The sequence below is a fragment of the Leptonychotes weddellii genome, chromosome 7 (assembly GCF_054177405.1).
Source record: "Leptonychotes weddellii isolate Sample4059 chromosome 7, ASM5417740v2, whole genome shotgun sequence".
Taxonomy (NCBI): Eukaryota; Metazoa; Chordata; class Mammalia; order Carnivora; family Phocidae; genus Leptonychotes; species Leptonychotes weddellii.
Window position 1 is genome coordinate 121,119,278 of NC_138375.1, and position 17,628 is coordinate 121,136,905.

Below are 17,628 nucleotides of genomic sequence, written 5' to 3' on the forward strand. Positions count from 1 at the left end.
AATTAAAGCAAGTTACACTATCTTTAAAAACACAGCTAATGCGTTTTAAGGGAAACCCTTCCCTCCCCACCCCCCCATCCCCGCATGAATTCAGAATCTAAGAGAAGAAGTAACCATAAAACAAAGTTTTGTGGAATCCTTCATCCAAGAGTGCTTACATGATGATTAGGTTAATATTGCCTTCTTACAAAATTTCTCTTTTCTATTAAAAAAAATTTTTGAAGCCTTGATTGTTTATTACAAAAAAATTCAGTACAAAAGTTTGATATATTGAAAAATGACCCCCCTCACAGCACCATTATATATAGCAGAGAGTAATCAAGAGCAGATTGCTAATATAGATGGAGCAATCTTCAGATTATACCCAGACACACAGTGGTTTATTTACCCTCCCGTCCCCTTCTCGTAAGAACTTAAAAAAACACACATACAAAAAAATGTCAAAAAATTTGAGGAACCCTTTCCAAACAGTACACAGTTAGTTCAGTGTCAATAATTCACATCTTGCAACAAAGTGTATGGATATGGTTTCTTTTACAAAACTTTCAGTGTCAAAAAAGGAAATTAAGGCCATCAGATTCGCAGCTTAAAAATTCACATAAAGGAAATACAAAAATATTCTGTGCTTCTGAGAAGGCTCTGCACTGCATGTTGGTAAGGATTACCATACTTCTTTATTTTGAGGAAGACCGTTGACTTGAGAAGTTTACATAATTGCACAGCTTCTATTGGATGCTCTTGTGGTTCCCTGATGAGGAAAAGTAGAAAGAAAAATCGGTGCTATGAAAGTAGATGACAGTACTTTCAACTAAGGCAGAGACAGGACAAATCCGTATTACCTGACTTCAAATGAACCCTTATCATTCCCACTTACCCTTTGTAACCTTCTCTTACAGACTGCTTCCAACAAATTCCAGAGCAGACACTGAACCCCAGCTGCATATTCAGATCCGGAGGAGCTCAAAAAAAAAATCTGATCTAGGTCCCTAGATCAACTAAATGAGAATTTCTCATTTAAATGGGGAAGTGGTATCTATTTATATGTAATTTTAAAGCTCCCTAAGTAATTATAATATGCAGCTGAAGTTGAAAGTGGCTGTTCAATAAATAACCTCCTTTTATAACTTGGGAAACAGGAGGTCAGCGGGTTCCATTCTGAACCACATCAGGGACTCCAGCTGGCTGCGTCCTCCGCTTACGCATCCCAAAGCACGTGTTCTGGCTTCGTCCTCAAATGTGAAGTCAAAATGGCTCCCTCCGTTCTTCTCTTTTACCACTAATTCCTTAAAGCCTCACGGTCTGACTTGAGACCTACCTACCACCGGACTGGACTGAAACTGGCTTGTTGAAGGTCACAAAAAAAACCTTCTAATCAATTCGAAAGGCCACTGGACCCATTCTCTAATGCAAAGTCAAAATATCTACCCTTTTGTCCTCCCTCTTTCAAACCTTGAAATCATTACCTACTCTGCTCACAAAAGCTAAAAGCCTCACACATCTGACTTCGTTTCCTTCTCACCCCGCTCAAGTTCTGTCACTACGTCCTTATGAACCTCCATTCACACAGTCCCTCCGTGTCTCTGCAGTCTCCCTGCTGGAGTCAACTGCGGATTCAGCGTCGGCGCCTCCTTGGCTCCAGTGTGCAGAAGCTATCTGCCCAGGCATCCTGACTGCACACTTACCCCCGAGCTCCCCATTCCCTGGATGTCTGACACACACCCTCCAATACAACTGGACAGATATGCTTGGCGCGTAAGTCCTGACACATCCCCTGCGGTGAATGGAAGATCACCACAGATTCTCTGCCTCTCCTCCCGTCAAGAGCTGACGACTGCTTACCCTCACCAGGACTGGAGACGGCCTCGAGACTCACTTTGGCTAAGAGAATATGGGCCTAGCCTTTAAGAGATCTGGCGCTCTCCTTCACCCTCCTGGAAGCCAGCCGCCATGTTGTAATTAAGCTTGGGCTAAACTACCGAAAGATAAAGGAACATGGAGAGAAACAAGGAGAACCTTCCAGCCCCAGCCACGATCGCAGCTGGGGGCAACCGCATCATTAACTTCACTCTCCATCACGTGGAGCAAAAGAGCTAAGTGCCCAGCTGAGCCCAGCCAGACCACCGCTCACGGCAAGTGAGAAATACTTGTTCGAAGGCACTAAGCCTCGGGGTGTGTGTTAAGGCAGCCAACAGGTAAGTCGAACACCCGCAGAACACCACGGGCTGTCTCCTGCTACCCAAGCAACTGCAAGTCCTTCCAAACACTGGACAAGCATACTTCCAGAGATCCTGTCAGCTCTTCTGGCGGCCTTTGCTCTCCAGCATCTGCCCACTCCAGCCCCTACTCTGAGCCACTTGTCCCGCACCCTGAGGTATCTCTTACACTGTTACTTTACTTTCGGGCATTATGATGCTTCCCAGTAAGGGCAGGAAATGGATCTTGTCCTTGTTTTCTTGTTTAAGCTAAGCCTAAAGTATCTGTTCTTAAATAGTCCTCCAAAATGTATCAGGAAGTATCCAAAAATTCATTCTACCTCATACAACCCACTTCAGGTGGCTCTCAACCCTGGCAGCTAACCACATACGAGAATGTTTTGGGGAGTAGGACTGGGGCCAATGAAGCAAAACGAAGAGATTTATAAATCTGCAGACACACAAAGTCTTAGAAGGATAAGGGTAGGAATTGTGATTAACCATCTGACTCAAACAGCTTGAGAACATAAACTGAAGGCTTATTACTTATTAATAATTCCAATTTAATTAATTAAAATCAAATTTGGAGTTTATTTCAAGGGCTCTCAAAAGCCCAAGCATCAGCTAAAATCTATCTTGTAATTAGATGATTAGGAACCTAATATAGCAAGAATTTTGTTTCCCACTGCCGTTGAACATTACTCTGGTTTTTAAAGTTTATATGCAGATACTCTAATTTAGTGATCTAAACTTCTCTATCACAGAACTCTTCAATAATTTTAAGCATGCATTCCAGCCCATATATACTTATTTATAAGAGATGTACAAGTCCTAGGTACATTATAAAACAAAACTGAAATGTGACATAAGAAAACAAATGTTTTAAAAGAAGGGCTAACGTTTTCTTCCAGTATTCTACCGCGCTATCTTGAATATCCCCTCAGGAAAAACGAACCAAACCCACCTGGCCAATCACTTACGTGGTTCATCAAGTAACAGGGGGAAAAAACCAAATTCACTATTGATTTTGTTTTTTATATAATTCTGTCAATGAAACTTAAAAATATTAGAGTAATACCTGCTGGTGGAAAAGTTCTTCCTCTGCCAGCACTTCAGGTGCGTCTTCCTCATCCTCCTCCTCTTCGGGGATGGTGGTTTTAAAGACTGTACTTCTCTGAGCAACCTCCTAAAACAAGAGTGGCTCGATCTCAAGTTAAAACCACACTTAAAAATGGAACACTTCATCTAGAACTAATGATGTAATGTATGGGGATTAACATAAGAATAAAAAAAAAAAAACAAAAAAAAAAACCACACTTAAAAATCACAAAGGCAGTCGGGGAGAGGGAACTTTTCTTTGCTTAGCTTTTAGAAACCGCATCTTTCCTACATTAGGGATTATTTTTTTAAAAAGAAAAAAGTGGTTCATCGATAGCTGTAGCTACTGAGCAGGAAATTTTGCATAACTGGTAGCAGCTCTTAGATTTTCAATATTCCCGGCAGGGGAACTACTGGTGTCCTGCGTGAAACACCTGCTGCGACGTTTCCCCGGCTTTTGATCCCATTCTGCTCCTGAGAACTCTCTGAACCATATAGCACACCGGATTCTTTATAACACTCAGCATGAATTCAGCTTCAAGATCCTGGCTCCTAGCAGAAAGAAGGCACTAAATAAATGCTGAATAAAATGAAGGTGAAGGCCAAGTGCTGTGATCTTGGGGACCATGGTGACAACAGTCCACCCTCAGCGACTGGTTCCTCTTGGGAAATGGAATCAAGACAGATGAGCACTCCCTACTACCAACACACTAGTGAAGCAGCTCCCGTGTATTCCACGCAGCAAACAGTCCCGTCACTCACTGGAGGCACGAGAGAATGTAACCAGTTCCATTCCCTGCTGAAAGGCTCACATGCAGATGACGCTCCTGGACTTACACAGTGCAGCAGAAGAGTCTCTGTGTGAGCAGAAGGCTGACCTGATGAGCGGCAGCAAGTAAATGAGTGCGTCCTGCAGAGTGCCACAGAGCTGCTCACCTTATTATGTACCAAATCCCAGGGTCACTCAAGAAAGAGAACTCCACCAACGAAGATGCTAAAATTACGTCAGTAAAAGCTTATCTGGAATCTAACACACAACCAGCTAGTTTAAAATGGCAGAGAAAGAAAACCAAAAACACCGTGTCGTACAAATGAGAGCTCCATTTTAAAATATGTCCAAGGATGTCTTTTACAAAGGAAGGAAGGTGTACTCTAGTATTTTCTGGGGAATTTTGATTACTGTTGCATGGCCAAAGAAGATGGACCATTCTGAGAGTTTCCATTAGCCAGAAACTTCAACTCTGGAAGCTCAGTCAGTGGTTACACACACAAACAGCCATTTCCCAAATATCAGCCTGCTGTGACCAAACCCACACTGACAAAAAAGCATGTGAATCCTTAGTTCAATTATAATGCTTCGAAGTAAGAGATCGATTGGGGGATGGCGACACACAAAACAGAAAAAGGAATTCTCATAAAGATCTCAGAGTACCCAGCTTTCCATAATTCATCCTAAAATGAGGCAAGAAAAGTCAAAGAAAACCTACTAGAGAATCTTACATTCCAGCTCGGGCAGCTGGTGACAAGTGTATACACCTCACCTGGAAATGCGGGTTCTTAAAGCATGTGACTTAAGAACGTTCTGCAAAACTCAGAAAAAGCAATTTGCCCAACAAAGTTAATCAGAAATTAATTCAATTTAACTACTTTTAACGTAAGCATGTTGTTAAGCACTTTTCATTTGATGACACTTAAAAACCAATTAATCTAATGCAGAAAGCCTGTACAGAAAAACAAGTATGCTAAATAATGTCTAAAAATGGATAGAAAAATCATAAAACCAATTTAGAACCAAAAACTGTTGGGAGTTTGAGGCCCAGGAAATTGTTATTAGTCAAGGTGCTAGTAGGTAAACGTCTTTATCAAAAAAACTCCTCGCAGCAAGATATCCAGCCCTATCAAGTGCCCTAAAAGACCCACATAAATGATCTGTCTACAAAATGTATTATCTGTGGGTCCCTGTTAAGGCCTTGCGCACATAAAGGGACAGGATTCAGGAGGACACCGAGGCCAGCCAGCACCAGCTGATGAGTTCACGTCTTCCAACTCTGCTCAGTCACGACATGCTGACAGCCTGAAGTCCCCGCGGGGGGAGTGTGGGATACCTACGCCACAGAAATCAGCAAATTGTTACCTACAGATCAGAGCGGTTTTTGTGGGTGGAGGAGCTGACCATTAAACTATGATATCTCTGTACACCTAAGTAATCATTCACATATACGAAAGTTTCATTTATGACTATATTTCAGAAGGTACAGAGAGACTGCTTTCTTATTTCCCACACAGAAAAACATTCTAGGGGCGCCTGGGTGGCTCAGTCGGTTAGGCGTCTGCCTTCGGCTCGGGTCATGACCTGAGGGTCCTGGGATCGAGCCCCGCGTCAGGCTCTCTGCTCAGCAGGACATCAATCTGCTTCTCCCTCTGCCTGCCACTCCCCCTGCTTGTGCTCACACTCGCCCTCTCTTTCTTTCTGGCAAATAAATAGATAAAATCTTAAAAAAAAAAAGAAAAAAAGAAAAACATTCTATTTTAGCCAGTCAACATTTGCTGTTTTTAGTCGTCCACTATCCCCATCCTCATTTGTCAAAGCCCCCAGTTTTAGCTGGGTCCCCCTCTCTCCCATGGAGATGGGACACATGAGTCACAGGAGCAGAGTAGGATCCAGCTGTTGGAGGGGAGAAGGCAGCTCAAGCTAACTCTGTCCTCTAAACCCTCCCAGGGACTGGTTTAGAGGTGAGCCTGTGACCCAAGCTGGTACATACGAGTAAAGTCCAGGATGGGAAACTCACAGGGAACCAGGCTCTTGCCCACAAAAAGCCAACCTCGAACGATGCACCTCCAGGAGCATCCGGCACCCATCCTGCAGCAACCAAGGAAGACACTCAGAAAACAGACACACAGAAGAACCTTGGGGACACTGGGTGAGCCACTGGATCAAGTCCACTATCTCTGGATTTTTGGTTGTGTGAGCCCATATATTCCCATTATAGACAGCTTAAGTGCATTTTCTGACATTTCCAATGCCTCAGCAAGAGGAAAATACACGTAAAAAATGAAACTGACTTAAGCCAATTATCTACAATCTTACAGAACAATGGTCTTTATGGTGGTGATTCTGGATTGTTGCAAATATGGCCTGGGACCTACTAAGAAACATGGTTTCAGAATTAAAGGACTAAATACCAAATGTGACTTGTCTGACAACCACAGACATAAAAACTGTATTCCTGATACTTTCCTCATTTCTGACCGAAGTCACTTAATAGAGCCCAGCAAGCAGAAGACAGAAGTTGGTTAAAAACAACAGCCAAACCAACCAACCAAATAATCTAATATTCAAGGGTTTACATTATGAAGGGAAACCTGAGCTTTAGTCGGCTCTGTGGAGACGTCAGTGTAACACCATCTCAAGCTCCATCCCGTTCGTGGGATCTGCTTGTTCACAGGCCACTCCATCTAAGATGTTTTGGGGGCTTCTCAACCTGCTACATTGCAAACCCCTCCTACGAGATCACTCGTGACCTGCATACGTTTTCACAGAGAAACAAAGGGCGAGATGAGGACTGATCCCAGGACGCACAAAAGCCTGCTGCGTCTGCATGGCCCCTCATCACAGGCCGTGCCCGGGGTCCCGTGTTCCGCCAATGCCGACGTCGGGGGGCGTCCAGCACCAGAGCCGCGGTCAGTGCAGGGGGCAGCAGCGATGGGGAAGGACCCCAATGCGCCCAACACAAGAAACAAGCAAGGGCTTCCGCAGGGAGAGCGGAGGAAGACCCAACAGCTTGAAGCCCGCGAGTGACTGACGGCATGTGTCAACGACGCCCCTCCCCTGAGAGCCAGGCCGGGTATCAGGGGTGAATTCCCCAGAGCCACCCCCTAGTCTCACACAACTGTGCCGAGCTCTATGGTGAAAGAATCACAGGCCGCTTCCCTTCCTGGCTCGGCCTGAGATCAAGCGAACTCCTCCCCGGTGGACAAGGACTCCGAATGAAGAGCAGTCCAAGGACCAGCAGATGCGTCCAGTGAGGGACGGATGGGAAGGCCGCCAGGCAGAGGACTGGGAACACAAACACCTCGGACCCCCACGGCAAATCCTGTCAGTTACTTTATTTCTTTGAACTTAAGGGACGGTCTGTGTTTAATTTTTAACATTTTTTCAGCCAGGGAAATTCTCACTGAATGCCTATTATGTGCCAGCGAAAATCAGAATAGATCCTTGCCTTTGATGTGCTTAGGACTCTAGTGAGAGAGGCCAATGGGCCAAGCACCAGACGACAGGGTAAGAGGTCTGCAGTTGGCGCCACGGGAGCAGAGAAGGAAACCTGAAGGGGCAGCTGCAAGTTGGCCTGCATCCACTGCCCCCTTCACAGAGCCCCGTTTCTGGGGGGGTGGGGGGGGTGGGCTGGTGTGCGCGTGTGTGAAGGGCACAGGTGGTCTTTACGTGACGTGAGGGCAGGGAAGCTTCTTCGATGAGAATCTAGGGCTGACAGGTTGAAAGCAAAACCATCAAGCAGATGTACACTCCAAAGTCTTCAAACTCAAGAGTTTCACAAACATTCTGAGAGCTAGGACCATAGCTAATAGCTAATAACATAGTTACCAGAGGCCAGACAGATACAGTCCAAGCGTTTCCCAATGGGCATCTGATTTATATTATACTCATTACATTAGTATTATCACAGCTCTGTGACCTGTCTTATTATTATCCCCCATTTTAAAATGAGAAGGCTAAGAGAGGTAGGAACTTGCCAGAAGTGACAAAGCCAGTGGGCAGGGGAGGCAGAAAGCAGAGCCTGTGCTCACGTTCAGGGCTCCACAATACCCTCCCATTTCACTCCTAAAACGTGAAGTCGGCTTCACTTTGATTTACTCAGCAGCCGTGGTCTGGTGTAAGCCATCAGTCACTTCACATTTCAATGTGACTTGTGAAAGAAGTCACACTTGCACAAGGGAATTTCGAGTGCAACAGACACTGGAGTGGTCCTGACAAAACGGCCTTACCTCTCCCTGAGAATTTTTCAGTATAACCTTCACATCTTCACCGGTGCCCCATGAGTTCTGGTTCTTCCAGATGAGGTCGGTGGGAGGACTGGCTGTAACACCAGCATTCGCAGCCCAGATCTAGAAAAAAGAAAGGCCATCAGTTCACCCAGAACCCAGCCCTCCCATATCCCAGGGATGGCAACGTAACGAAGAGACTTGAACCCCTGATTCTAAGTCTCAGAACTGTGTCCCAGCTTCAGACCTGCTGTACGAACTAGCTGTGTGTCCAGGAGAACCTACTGAGGCCTCGGCTTCCCCATCCGATAAATGGGAACGCTGACGCCTAGGGATCTGAGGTGACATTATCTACATTCACCTCCTAGCCCCTCGACATGTCAGCTGAACGTGTGCAAGTGGCCTTATTCTCATTATCCATGAAATGGGACAGAAACGGGATTGCTGTGAAGAACAGGGGATTAGCCGCACAGCGGGGCTGGCTCACTGAGCAAGGATTAGCTCTCCCTGTCAGCACCCTGTTAGGGCTTTTATGGGCCGTTCTTCCAAAGGTATCTTCCAGCGGCCAACAGCAGTCAGTGAGGCGATCCTACTAATTCCTCTCAAAAAATCTGCAGCAGACAGCCCATCTAGAACATTCTTATAGAAACTGGTACGTCTCCAACAAGGGGCAGTATCACAATACCCCAGGAGTGTCTGAGACTGAACTCCAGAACGCATGCAGGGAATGAACAAATAACCCATTAATTAATGATAAACAGGACTACTACTGAAATAGGCCAACAAATAATTACTTTTCCCTTCTCATAAGCAAGGAAATTCTGCTCTATTTTTAATGCATTTTATTGGCAAAAGAGTACTGGCAGAGTGGAGAAAATGTGAGTCAGAAAACCTAGGTGTGGGGCGCCTGGGTGGCTCAGTTGGTTGAGCGACTGCCTTCGGCTCGGGTCATGATCCTGGAGTCCCGGGATCGAGTCCCGCATCGGGCTCCCTGCTTGGCAGGGAGCCTGCTTCTCCCTCTGACCCTCCCCCCTCTCATGTGCTCTCTCTCTCTCAAATAAATAAATAAAATCTTTAAAAAAAAAAAAAGAAAACCTAGGCGTGAACCCTGGACAAATCACTCCAGCTCTACCAACCTCGGTGTCCTCATGTATAGGATATTACCACCAGTCTTGAGGTTTCTAAAAGACCATATGAAAATAGAAAAGTTTTACACCCCATAAATTACTTCACAATATAAATGGCCACATGATGGCAACAGGAAGACTAGAAATAGCATTACAACTAGAAAGGGACAGGGAGCGTTTACTGGGATAAAACAAAAAGCAACTGGATCCAGGCTGTTAGGTCATGTGGAATGTTAGTGTTTTCCTAATTTCAAGCAACACTTTTTCACCATGGTTCATATGGAATCATAGAATTGGTTTAGTGTTAATAATAATCATAAAATGTCGGTAACCTTACTGGGTAATTTAATCTAAAACTATTATGTTCCAGAGTTAGCCTATTCAATATGCTAGCCATACGTGGCCTCTGAGCGTCTGAAATACAGCTAACCAAAAGTGAGATGGTACTGTGAGCATAGCTGTAAGTCTGAACACTTAGTCCGAAAAAGAAAAAGGTAAAATATCTGACAAATAAGTTTTTATAATGATCACATGTTGAAAGAATAGTATTTTGGATACATTGCATTAAATAAGATATAGTACTAAAGTTAATTTCATACCTTTCTTTTTACTTCTCTTTAATGCAGCTACAAGAAAATTTTTTTTTTTTTTTTTTAAAGATTTTATTTATTTATTTGACAGAGAGAGACAGTGAGAGAGGGAACACAAGCAGGTGGAGTGGGAGGCGATGCGGGGCTCCATCCCAAGTCCCTGGGATCAAGACCCGAGCCGAAGGCAGACGCCCAACGACTGAGCCACCCAGGCGCCCCTACAAGAAAATTTTAAATATATACATATATTTCTCTTATTTGTGTTCTAGAGTTTTAAACTGATCTTTGCTATTGCCTGGTACAATTTTATAGTAAGATTACTTATCACTACCATGTTCCAAAGAGCTTATCACATTTAATGTTAGCTACTAAAAAAAAAAAAAAAAAAAAAAAGGATTACATTTCACATGGTAATTGAGTTCTCCACTAGACCTATAGTATATATATCTATTTGGTCCCTTAGGAACTATATCTAGTGGCAAAAGCAGATGATTGGCATAATGGTTTCACATTACTTTAGAGAGAGGGAGAGAGAGCACACTCAAATCTGAATCTTCTGAATTAAAATGTCAGATTCTTTCCACCACATTATGCAGCTTCCATAAGACACATAATAGGACTGAACAATTTTCTCTCACCGTAATAATTACTAAAGAGAAGAAAGAACAGCGTGGTTAGGACATTTGTTCCCATTTTTTACCATTACAAAATTAGCATCTGATATTTTCACAATGTGGTATCAAGCTCTATGACACACTATTTAAAAGAGAAGTCCTAACCAGTTTGAGCCTTTGATCTTAAACAAAATAAGATGTGTATCAATCATAAACTTTAAAATATGTGTTTAATATTTTTTAAAAGGAACTGATAAAAAGAGACCGTCACTTCTATATCCTTCAGGAATAAAAATGTGGACTTCCTTCACATCTATATCGAAGTCAACACATTGTTTGCAAAATCTATTTACTAAGTAAAAGTAAAGGAATTTTGTATTTGCTCAATGAAGCTACTTCTCTAAAAAGTATGCTATGATATTTAGTGACTATTAAAGACATGGCATTTCAGAACACAGCAACAGTGAACCATTTAGAACTCAAAATAGAGTCAGAGTGCCACCAAGCCCATCTCTTTTTAAATCTAGAAACTTAAACACTATGTAAAAACCATGTTACCCTCTCTATGTTTTAAAAAGTGATTCATTACATCAGGACCTATCACTTAATAATTTTCATTCAAAACATTAAGTCCCTAAATCCAACACCAGAGATGGTGACTAAGGGTGAGGTGGGACCTGGACAACAAAACACTACCCAGATGATGCTGAGGGTCACCCAAGGCTGACGACTGTTGTGTTAAGGCATACCTTAGCATTAATAGATTATCCTCCTAATAGCTCTTTATGCCAAGCAGTATCTCCTGAATCAGACTGGGCTACAATTATCAGTCAAGAGACAGCTGTTTTATATCTACTGGAGTAGACAAAATAAAAAGAATTCAAAGGTCAATACTTTCACTTTTAATACTCAATTACCGCTCTCAATAAGACAGAATTTTTAAAATCTTTAATAGCACTTGTAATTCCCTAATCATGTTAAAGATGTTTTAATGCCCATTTCTAAAATGCTTCTCTTTAAGCCAAAAATTTTCTTGAATCACTTTAACTGTTTGTTAAGACAGCGAAGTTAAATTAAATGATGATTAAATTCACTTACTGTAACAGTCTGGCCTGCCTTCAGCACATATCTTGAGGTATATTTGTAGCTGACTGATGTGTCTCCAATTTTTCTGATCATTTCCCAGCCTCCCATTGGCTGATCCTATTCATAAACAGAGTAAAACAAGGTCACATCGAGTATACAGAAAGTGATGGCTAATCAAATGAATTTACACAGGCGGTTAAGCTAAGACAGCTCTGTGGCTGTCTTTCCCAGATTCCTATTTTCCTACCATAAAAAGAAAACATGGTTTTGTCATTCAGCAAAACAGTATCTTCAACAATGCTGCAGTGTTAATATTAAGGTACTTAATTTTGAAAAAGACAAAACTGGAAGAAAAGGATGTAAACCAAACTAAGTGGTCCATATTCACTGCTAGATTGGGTGGGTCTATGATATTTACAATACAATCTAGCAGTCATAATCACAATTATAAATTTGATTACTTTAAGCTTTAAAAACACAGACACAAAAGGGTGCCTGGGTGGCTCAGTTGGTTAAGCGTCTGCCTTCAGCTCAGGTCATGATCCTGGAGTCCCAGCATGGAGTCTCGGGATCGAGCCCCACTTGGGGCTCCCTGCTCAGTGGAGAGCCTGCTTCTCCCCCTGCCCCTCACCCTGCTCGTGCTGTCTCTCTTTCTCGCTCTCTCTCAAATAAATAAATCTTAAAAAAAATACAGGCAAATAAGCTTAAAAACCGATGGAAGAAAATATAACCCTTTTCTTCTGCACCTATCCCACTTCTGCCCACACTTAACTCCCTTACCTCAAAGCATAAGGGGCTGAAAAAGGGTCAGTGATGCAATGACCAGTCCCAAGTGATGGCTATCACTTCTGGTCCCCAAGCTGCCAAGGGCTGCCGGGCACCTGAGGAAAGGTGCAGGGTACTTAAAGCAACTAGCTGCACTAATCTATACCCACCTCTAACTCAAAGACAAGAATAAACCAGGCTGAAAGCCAGCTTTAGAATAACTCAGCACAGGGCTGTCATGCCTTTTGAAAACAGCCAAACTACAACAATGGAGCAGCAGAGGCTACTGTTGTTCTTCGGCTTTTAAAGTCGTGACTAAGAGGGCTTGGAGCCTATTCTCTTTAGTACGTGAACTGCTAGCTTTCCTTTGCCCATCCAAATTATTTACTCATCCATACACAAGACAGAGGAGAAAAGGAATGCTTTTCACAAACAACATGTGACAAATCCTGAACACATGCTTCAGAAAGTGACATCCATCCCACTGCACCTCCACGAACCCCCAGACCTGCCTTCCAGCATCATCTCACACCCCCCTCCACGACCTCCAGCTCCATGATGCCTAGCCAGGGAGGACCTTCACTACTGAACTCTCAAAGACCCCAGCTCGAAACCTCAGAATGCCCTATGAATATTTTGTTTACTTTTAAACAAATAATTTCAAGATAGGGCTCCATACTATTCTTCATACAAATTAAATCATTAGTATTCACTCATTTATTCAGAGAGAAAAATACTCCCTGCACATATCTGAGTCTGGGCTCGCATTCCCTTCCTTTGCCGAGGCTAACAGCTGTGGAAGAGTACCTCCCATTTACAGTCACAACTCCAACTTTCCCACAAGTCTGGCTAGGGCGGGCACTAATAGTAACTCATCCTTAGGAAGCCACTGTGCAAGAATGACCAAGTGTGGAAGAAAGCTCTGGCTCTGTAAAGAAACGTTAAGGAAGAAAACTTTAAACCACCAAGCGTACCATCTCCTCTGCCTCCTATTTTAAGGTATACTTTACTTCACGAATATAATTTATTTCATTCTTGTGAAGACTACGAATCCAAATAAAGTCTGAGGCATTAAGGCAACTGCGAAATCATCTACCAGTCAGCAAAGCCTTCCTGGAGAAAAGGGGGGTCTGTTTCTCACCTGTTCGGAAGTGTTCTTCAGGCGGATAAATTTCCCATCAACATCTATCTCTTCGATGCAGACGTTCCCGGTGGCTGAGGCCGAGTGGGAAATGCTGACGCTACTGCTCGCCTCTGACTCTTCCACATCGACTCTCTTCCGTTTCCCTCTAGTTGTGCGCACGCTCCGACTCGAGGATGCTCGGGATACTGTCACACGAGAAGAAGGGCTTGGAGAGAGTTTCAATCTACATGGGAAAAACAAACATTCCATTTATAAGACACTTATGCCCTTCGTACTTCAGAAAAAAGGATATTAATATCCTGCACATGCGTTTCTTTTCCTGCACGTGCATTTCTAAAGCAAAACATTACTGAAGAATCTAGAACTAATGATGTAATGTATGGGGATTAACATAAGAATAAAAAAAAAAAAACATTACTGAAGATCTGCTGGATGAGGCCGATATACTTCTTAACTAAGATAAGCTTATTTGTGCTAGCATGTGCATCACACTATTCTTTAAAAAAGTAATTAATTTGAGGGGCGCCTGGGTGGCTCAGTCGTTGGGTGTCTGCCTTCGGCTCAGGTCATGATCCCGGGGTCCTGGGATGGAGCCCCGCGTCGGGCTCCCTGCTCTGCGGGAAGCCTGCTTCTCCCTCTCCCACTCCCCCTGCTTGTGTTCCCTCTCGCTGTCTCTCTCTCTGTCAAATAAATAAATAAATAAATAATTAATTAATTTGAATGTTTTCCCTAGGAACAGAATATAATCACTATGCAGGAATTGTGGAAAACACGGGGGCAGGAACCAACCCACCTACCACCACCCTAGCACAACCACTGTTATGTTTAGTATACTTTTCCTAATTTTTTCATACCTGTGTTTTCTTTTCATAAAACTACAATCACAATGTATGTAACAATGAAACTGAATGGCTTCTCATTCTAAATCAGACACTTTCCCTTAGAAACTTTTTCTAAGAACAGGTGTCAAAGGATTTATACACTAACCAGATTCCAAAAGTGACTATAACGTCTCTTTCAGAAAACCAAGTATTTTACAAAATATTAAATAATCAAAAGCTCAAGAAAAATACTCCATATCTTACAACAGTCCAGCATTTAAAATAATGTTAATAAGATTCCTTAAACAATATTTTTTGTTGTTTTGGTAGAAATATGATCCGCATCTATTTACCTCTATACCTAGATGTTAAAAAATAACAGAGAAAATACTTTATTTTGCCTTAAATTGCCTGAAATTGCCTTAAATGTTAAAATTTTTGCAAAGGCCCAATCCTAGTTACTACTCCTTAAATAAAAAGGGTGGGGGCAAGAAGCAGACTGTGAGGTAGAGGGACACCTGAGGCGCTTACCTCTCCTCTTCGCCCTCTAGGAGCTTCCTGTACGCACTGATTTCCATGTCCAGGGCTAACTTTACATCGAGAAGTTGTTCATAATCGTTCAGCTGTTGCTGCATCTGATCCCTTATTTCTGCCATCTCCCGCTCTTTGTCAGACAGCATGCGCCGAGAGTTGTCTCTTTCTTTTGCAAGCAAGTCCTCCAGCTCCTGAATCCTCTCCAAACATGCTCTAGACTTCAGAGTCAAGGGAACACATTTACTTTCTAGGAACATTCCAACACTAACACAAAGCAGCTATTTTTAAACCATTTCCTGGACGGGAAAACAAACAGAACCTGAAGGAATCTCTAACTTTAGAACGCAAAAGAGACTTAGATTTTAAGAAGTTAAAAACCAAAATTTCTCCAATACAAAATACAACTTCAGGAAAGTTTTGGCTTATAAAAAGACTTTAGAAAGAGATAAATTTATCAAATGCAAGTGTCATAAATGTACATATAATTTTTCTGTATTTGGCCAAATAAAACAAAATTTTAAAAGCTATAGTTTTAGTTAACAGTCAAGTCTAGCCCCCTACAAGCCATTTCACTCAAAAGTATAAATTAACTAAAAATGAAACACGCTGACTAAAGAAACCTAAGGGCAGGTGAAAGTATGTTGTGGAGAACTGCTGGGACTCTTCAGAAAGCACAGGAATGGGTTCCAGTAACTCAGGCATAGTGTCCCCTGTAGAATGCTGTGCGCTCATGCTCAGTCAGCTTGCAGAGACTATATACAACACAGTGTTCTATGTTTACAGTAAGGTATCACTGTAAATTAGAAACTTTGTATTTGGTATTTAAAAAACGAGAAATCACGCAACCTGCGCCAGAAAGTTCATCTGAGAAACCTTGTGTCTCGCTAGGTAATTATTCTTCCGTGTTTCTCCCAAGACTGAATTCATCTCAGTAGCCTCAGAAAATGACAAAGGTAATCAACTCAAAAAGACTGACGGATAGCTCAGGCCCTTAGAATCACAAGTAGCAGCATCAGAGCAGGAGAGAAAGGGCATGTACAATGCAAAAATTAAACCTGGAAGACTAAATATCAAAAGGAGAATCTGCACTGTGCGGAGACACTACACTCTAGTTAGTCCACGTATTTCTCACAGGGGTATGGCTTTAAAATTTTGAAAGTGCTTTACATCTATACCGGGGATGAACAAATAAGTAAACAGGATGGTAGAAAACAGGTTTTTCACTCTCAAAGAGAAAAGTGACAGATCAGCAAGCAAGCAAGCCAAAAATGAACCCTGTGTATGGGGTGGTATGGGGTTAGTCAGAAACATCTGTATGAACGTGGGTTTAGTTTAATATACTACACTTGATCTTAGCCAAAAGGCCGAGAAGCGATGGGTTTAGTTTAATATAAATACAAGTGGACAGAGATACAATTACAGAGAGTGTGTAAACACGGTTTGGCATACCCACATATATTACCTAGCTCCACCACAAGAGGGCCTAGAAGCAATGACACCCCAGCACCAGCGAGGCACTGGGTGTCCGGACCTTACATGCTACGGACCACTCTCCAGTAAAGAGAACCAGGGCTCCGTGGAGAAATGGCTGGCTCCAGGGCTGTAGCAGGGAAAACAGAGGATGAGCCTGGAGCATCTTATAGTCCTATAAATAAAGAAGTGCTCAAAAAAGGGGGGACATAATAGGCATTCTGACAGAGCCACCTAAGCCAATAAAGGAAGGCAGTATTGAATTATAACCCAAAGTATAAAATAAACATCCATGAGTCCATACTAATATAAACAAATGGATGAATAAAATATAAATAAGTAAGAAAGAAGAGACAAATCTTTCAGAGAATTCCACTTAATAAATGTAGATACTCCCTGCAGGATGTGGAGCTTACTTCCTGTCCTCAACCCTCAAGAGTGAGGTGGACACAGTGACCTGCTTTCTAAGAACAGAGTACGGAAAGAGAGAAAGGGTGATCTGACAATGGAAAAACCTGGCAAACACTACCTTCACCAGTGAGGAAGGTGAGTATCACCAGTGATGTCCTTGGGTGTCATGTGATCCCTGATACAATGTGTCAAGAAGGGCACTTAGTTAAAACCCATAACCCCAGTCTCATGGGAAAAGCACCCGACAAACCCAGACGGAGGGACAATACACAGATAAGTGGCCAGTTCTCAAGGCTCCCAAGGTCATAAAAAAACAAGGAAAGCCTGAGAAACTGTCACAGACCGGGGAGACTAGAGAAGACATGTGGCACCCTGGAAAAGAAAAACAAGAGCAACTGAACATGTGGTAAAATCCCAATAGTCTAGAGTCTAGTTAGTAGTAATGTACCAAAAGTAGTGTCTTCGTGTTGACAAATACACCATGAGAACGTAAGATGGTTAAAATGGGGGAAAACCACGGAAGGGACAGAGGGGACCTGCCGTACTGTCTTTCTCATGTTTCTGTAAATCTAGAATTATGTCAAAGTAAAAAGGTTATTTAAAAATAATCACTCAGGGGCGCCTGGGTGGCTCGGTCGTTAAGCGTCTGCCTTCGGCTCAGGTCATGATCCCGGGGTCCTGGGATCGAGCTCCGCATCGGGCTCCCTGCTCGGCCAGGAGCCTGCTTCTCCCTCTCCCACTCCCCCTGCTTGTGTTCCCTCTCTTGCTCTCTCTCTCT

At 42.8% G+C, this 17,628-nt stretch overlaps 1 protein-coding gene and 1 pseudogene across 1 annotated transcript in view; both read right to left on the bottom strand.

The window, feature by feature from the left end:
• Positions 1-37: 37 nt before the first annotated feature.
• Positions 38-17,628, bottom strand: part of LMNB1 (lamin B1) — a 27,538-nt gene continuing 9,947 nt past the window's right edge. Inside the window, exons 5-10 of the mRNA XM_081827152.1 lie at positions 14,967-15,187; positions 13,612-13,837; positions 11,718-11,822; positions 8,292-8,411; positions 3,271-3,378; positions 38-748 (exon numbers count right to left, since the gene is read on the bottom strand). Of these exons, the coding sequence (XP_081683278.1) occupies positions 707-748; positions 3,271-3,378; positions 8,292-8,411; positions 11,718-11,822; positions 13,612-13,837; positions 14,967-15,187 (822 nt within the window). The 3' untranslated portion in view covers positions 38-706. The remainder of the gene's footprint in view (positions 749-3,270; positions 3,379-8,291; positions 8,412-11,717; positions 11,823-13,611; positions 13,838-14,966; positions 15,188-17,628) is intronic.
• Positions 16,261-16,345, bottom strand: LOC115941920 (U2 spliceosomal RNA; annotated as a pseudogene).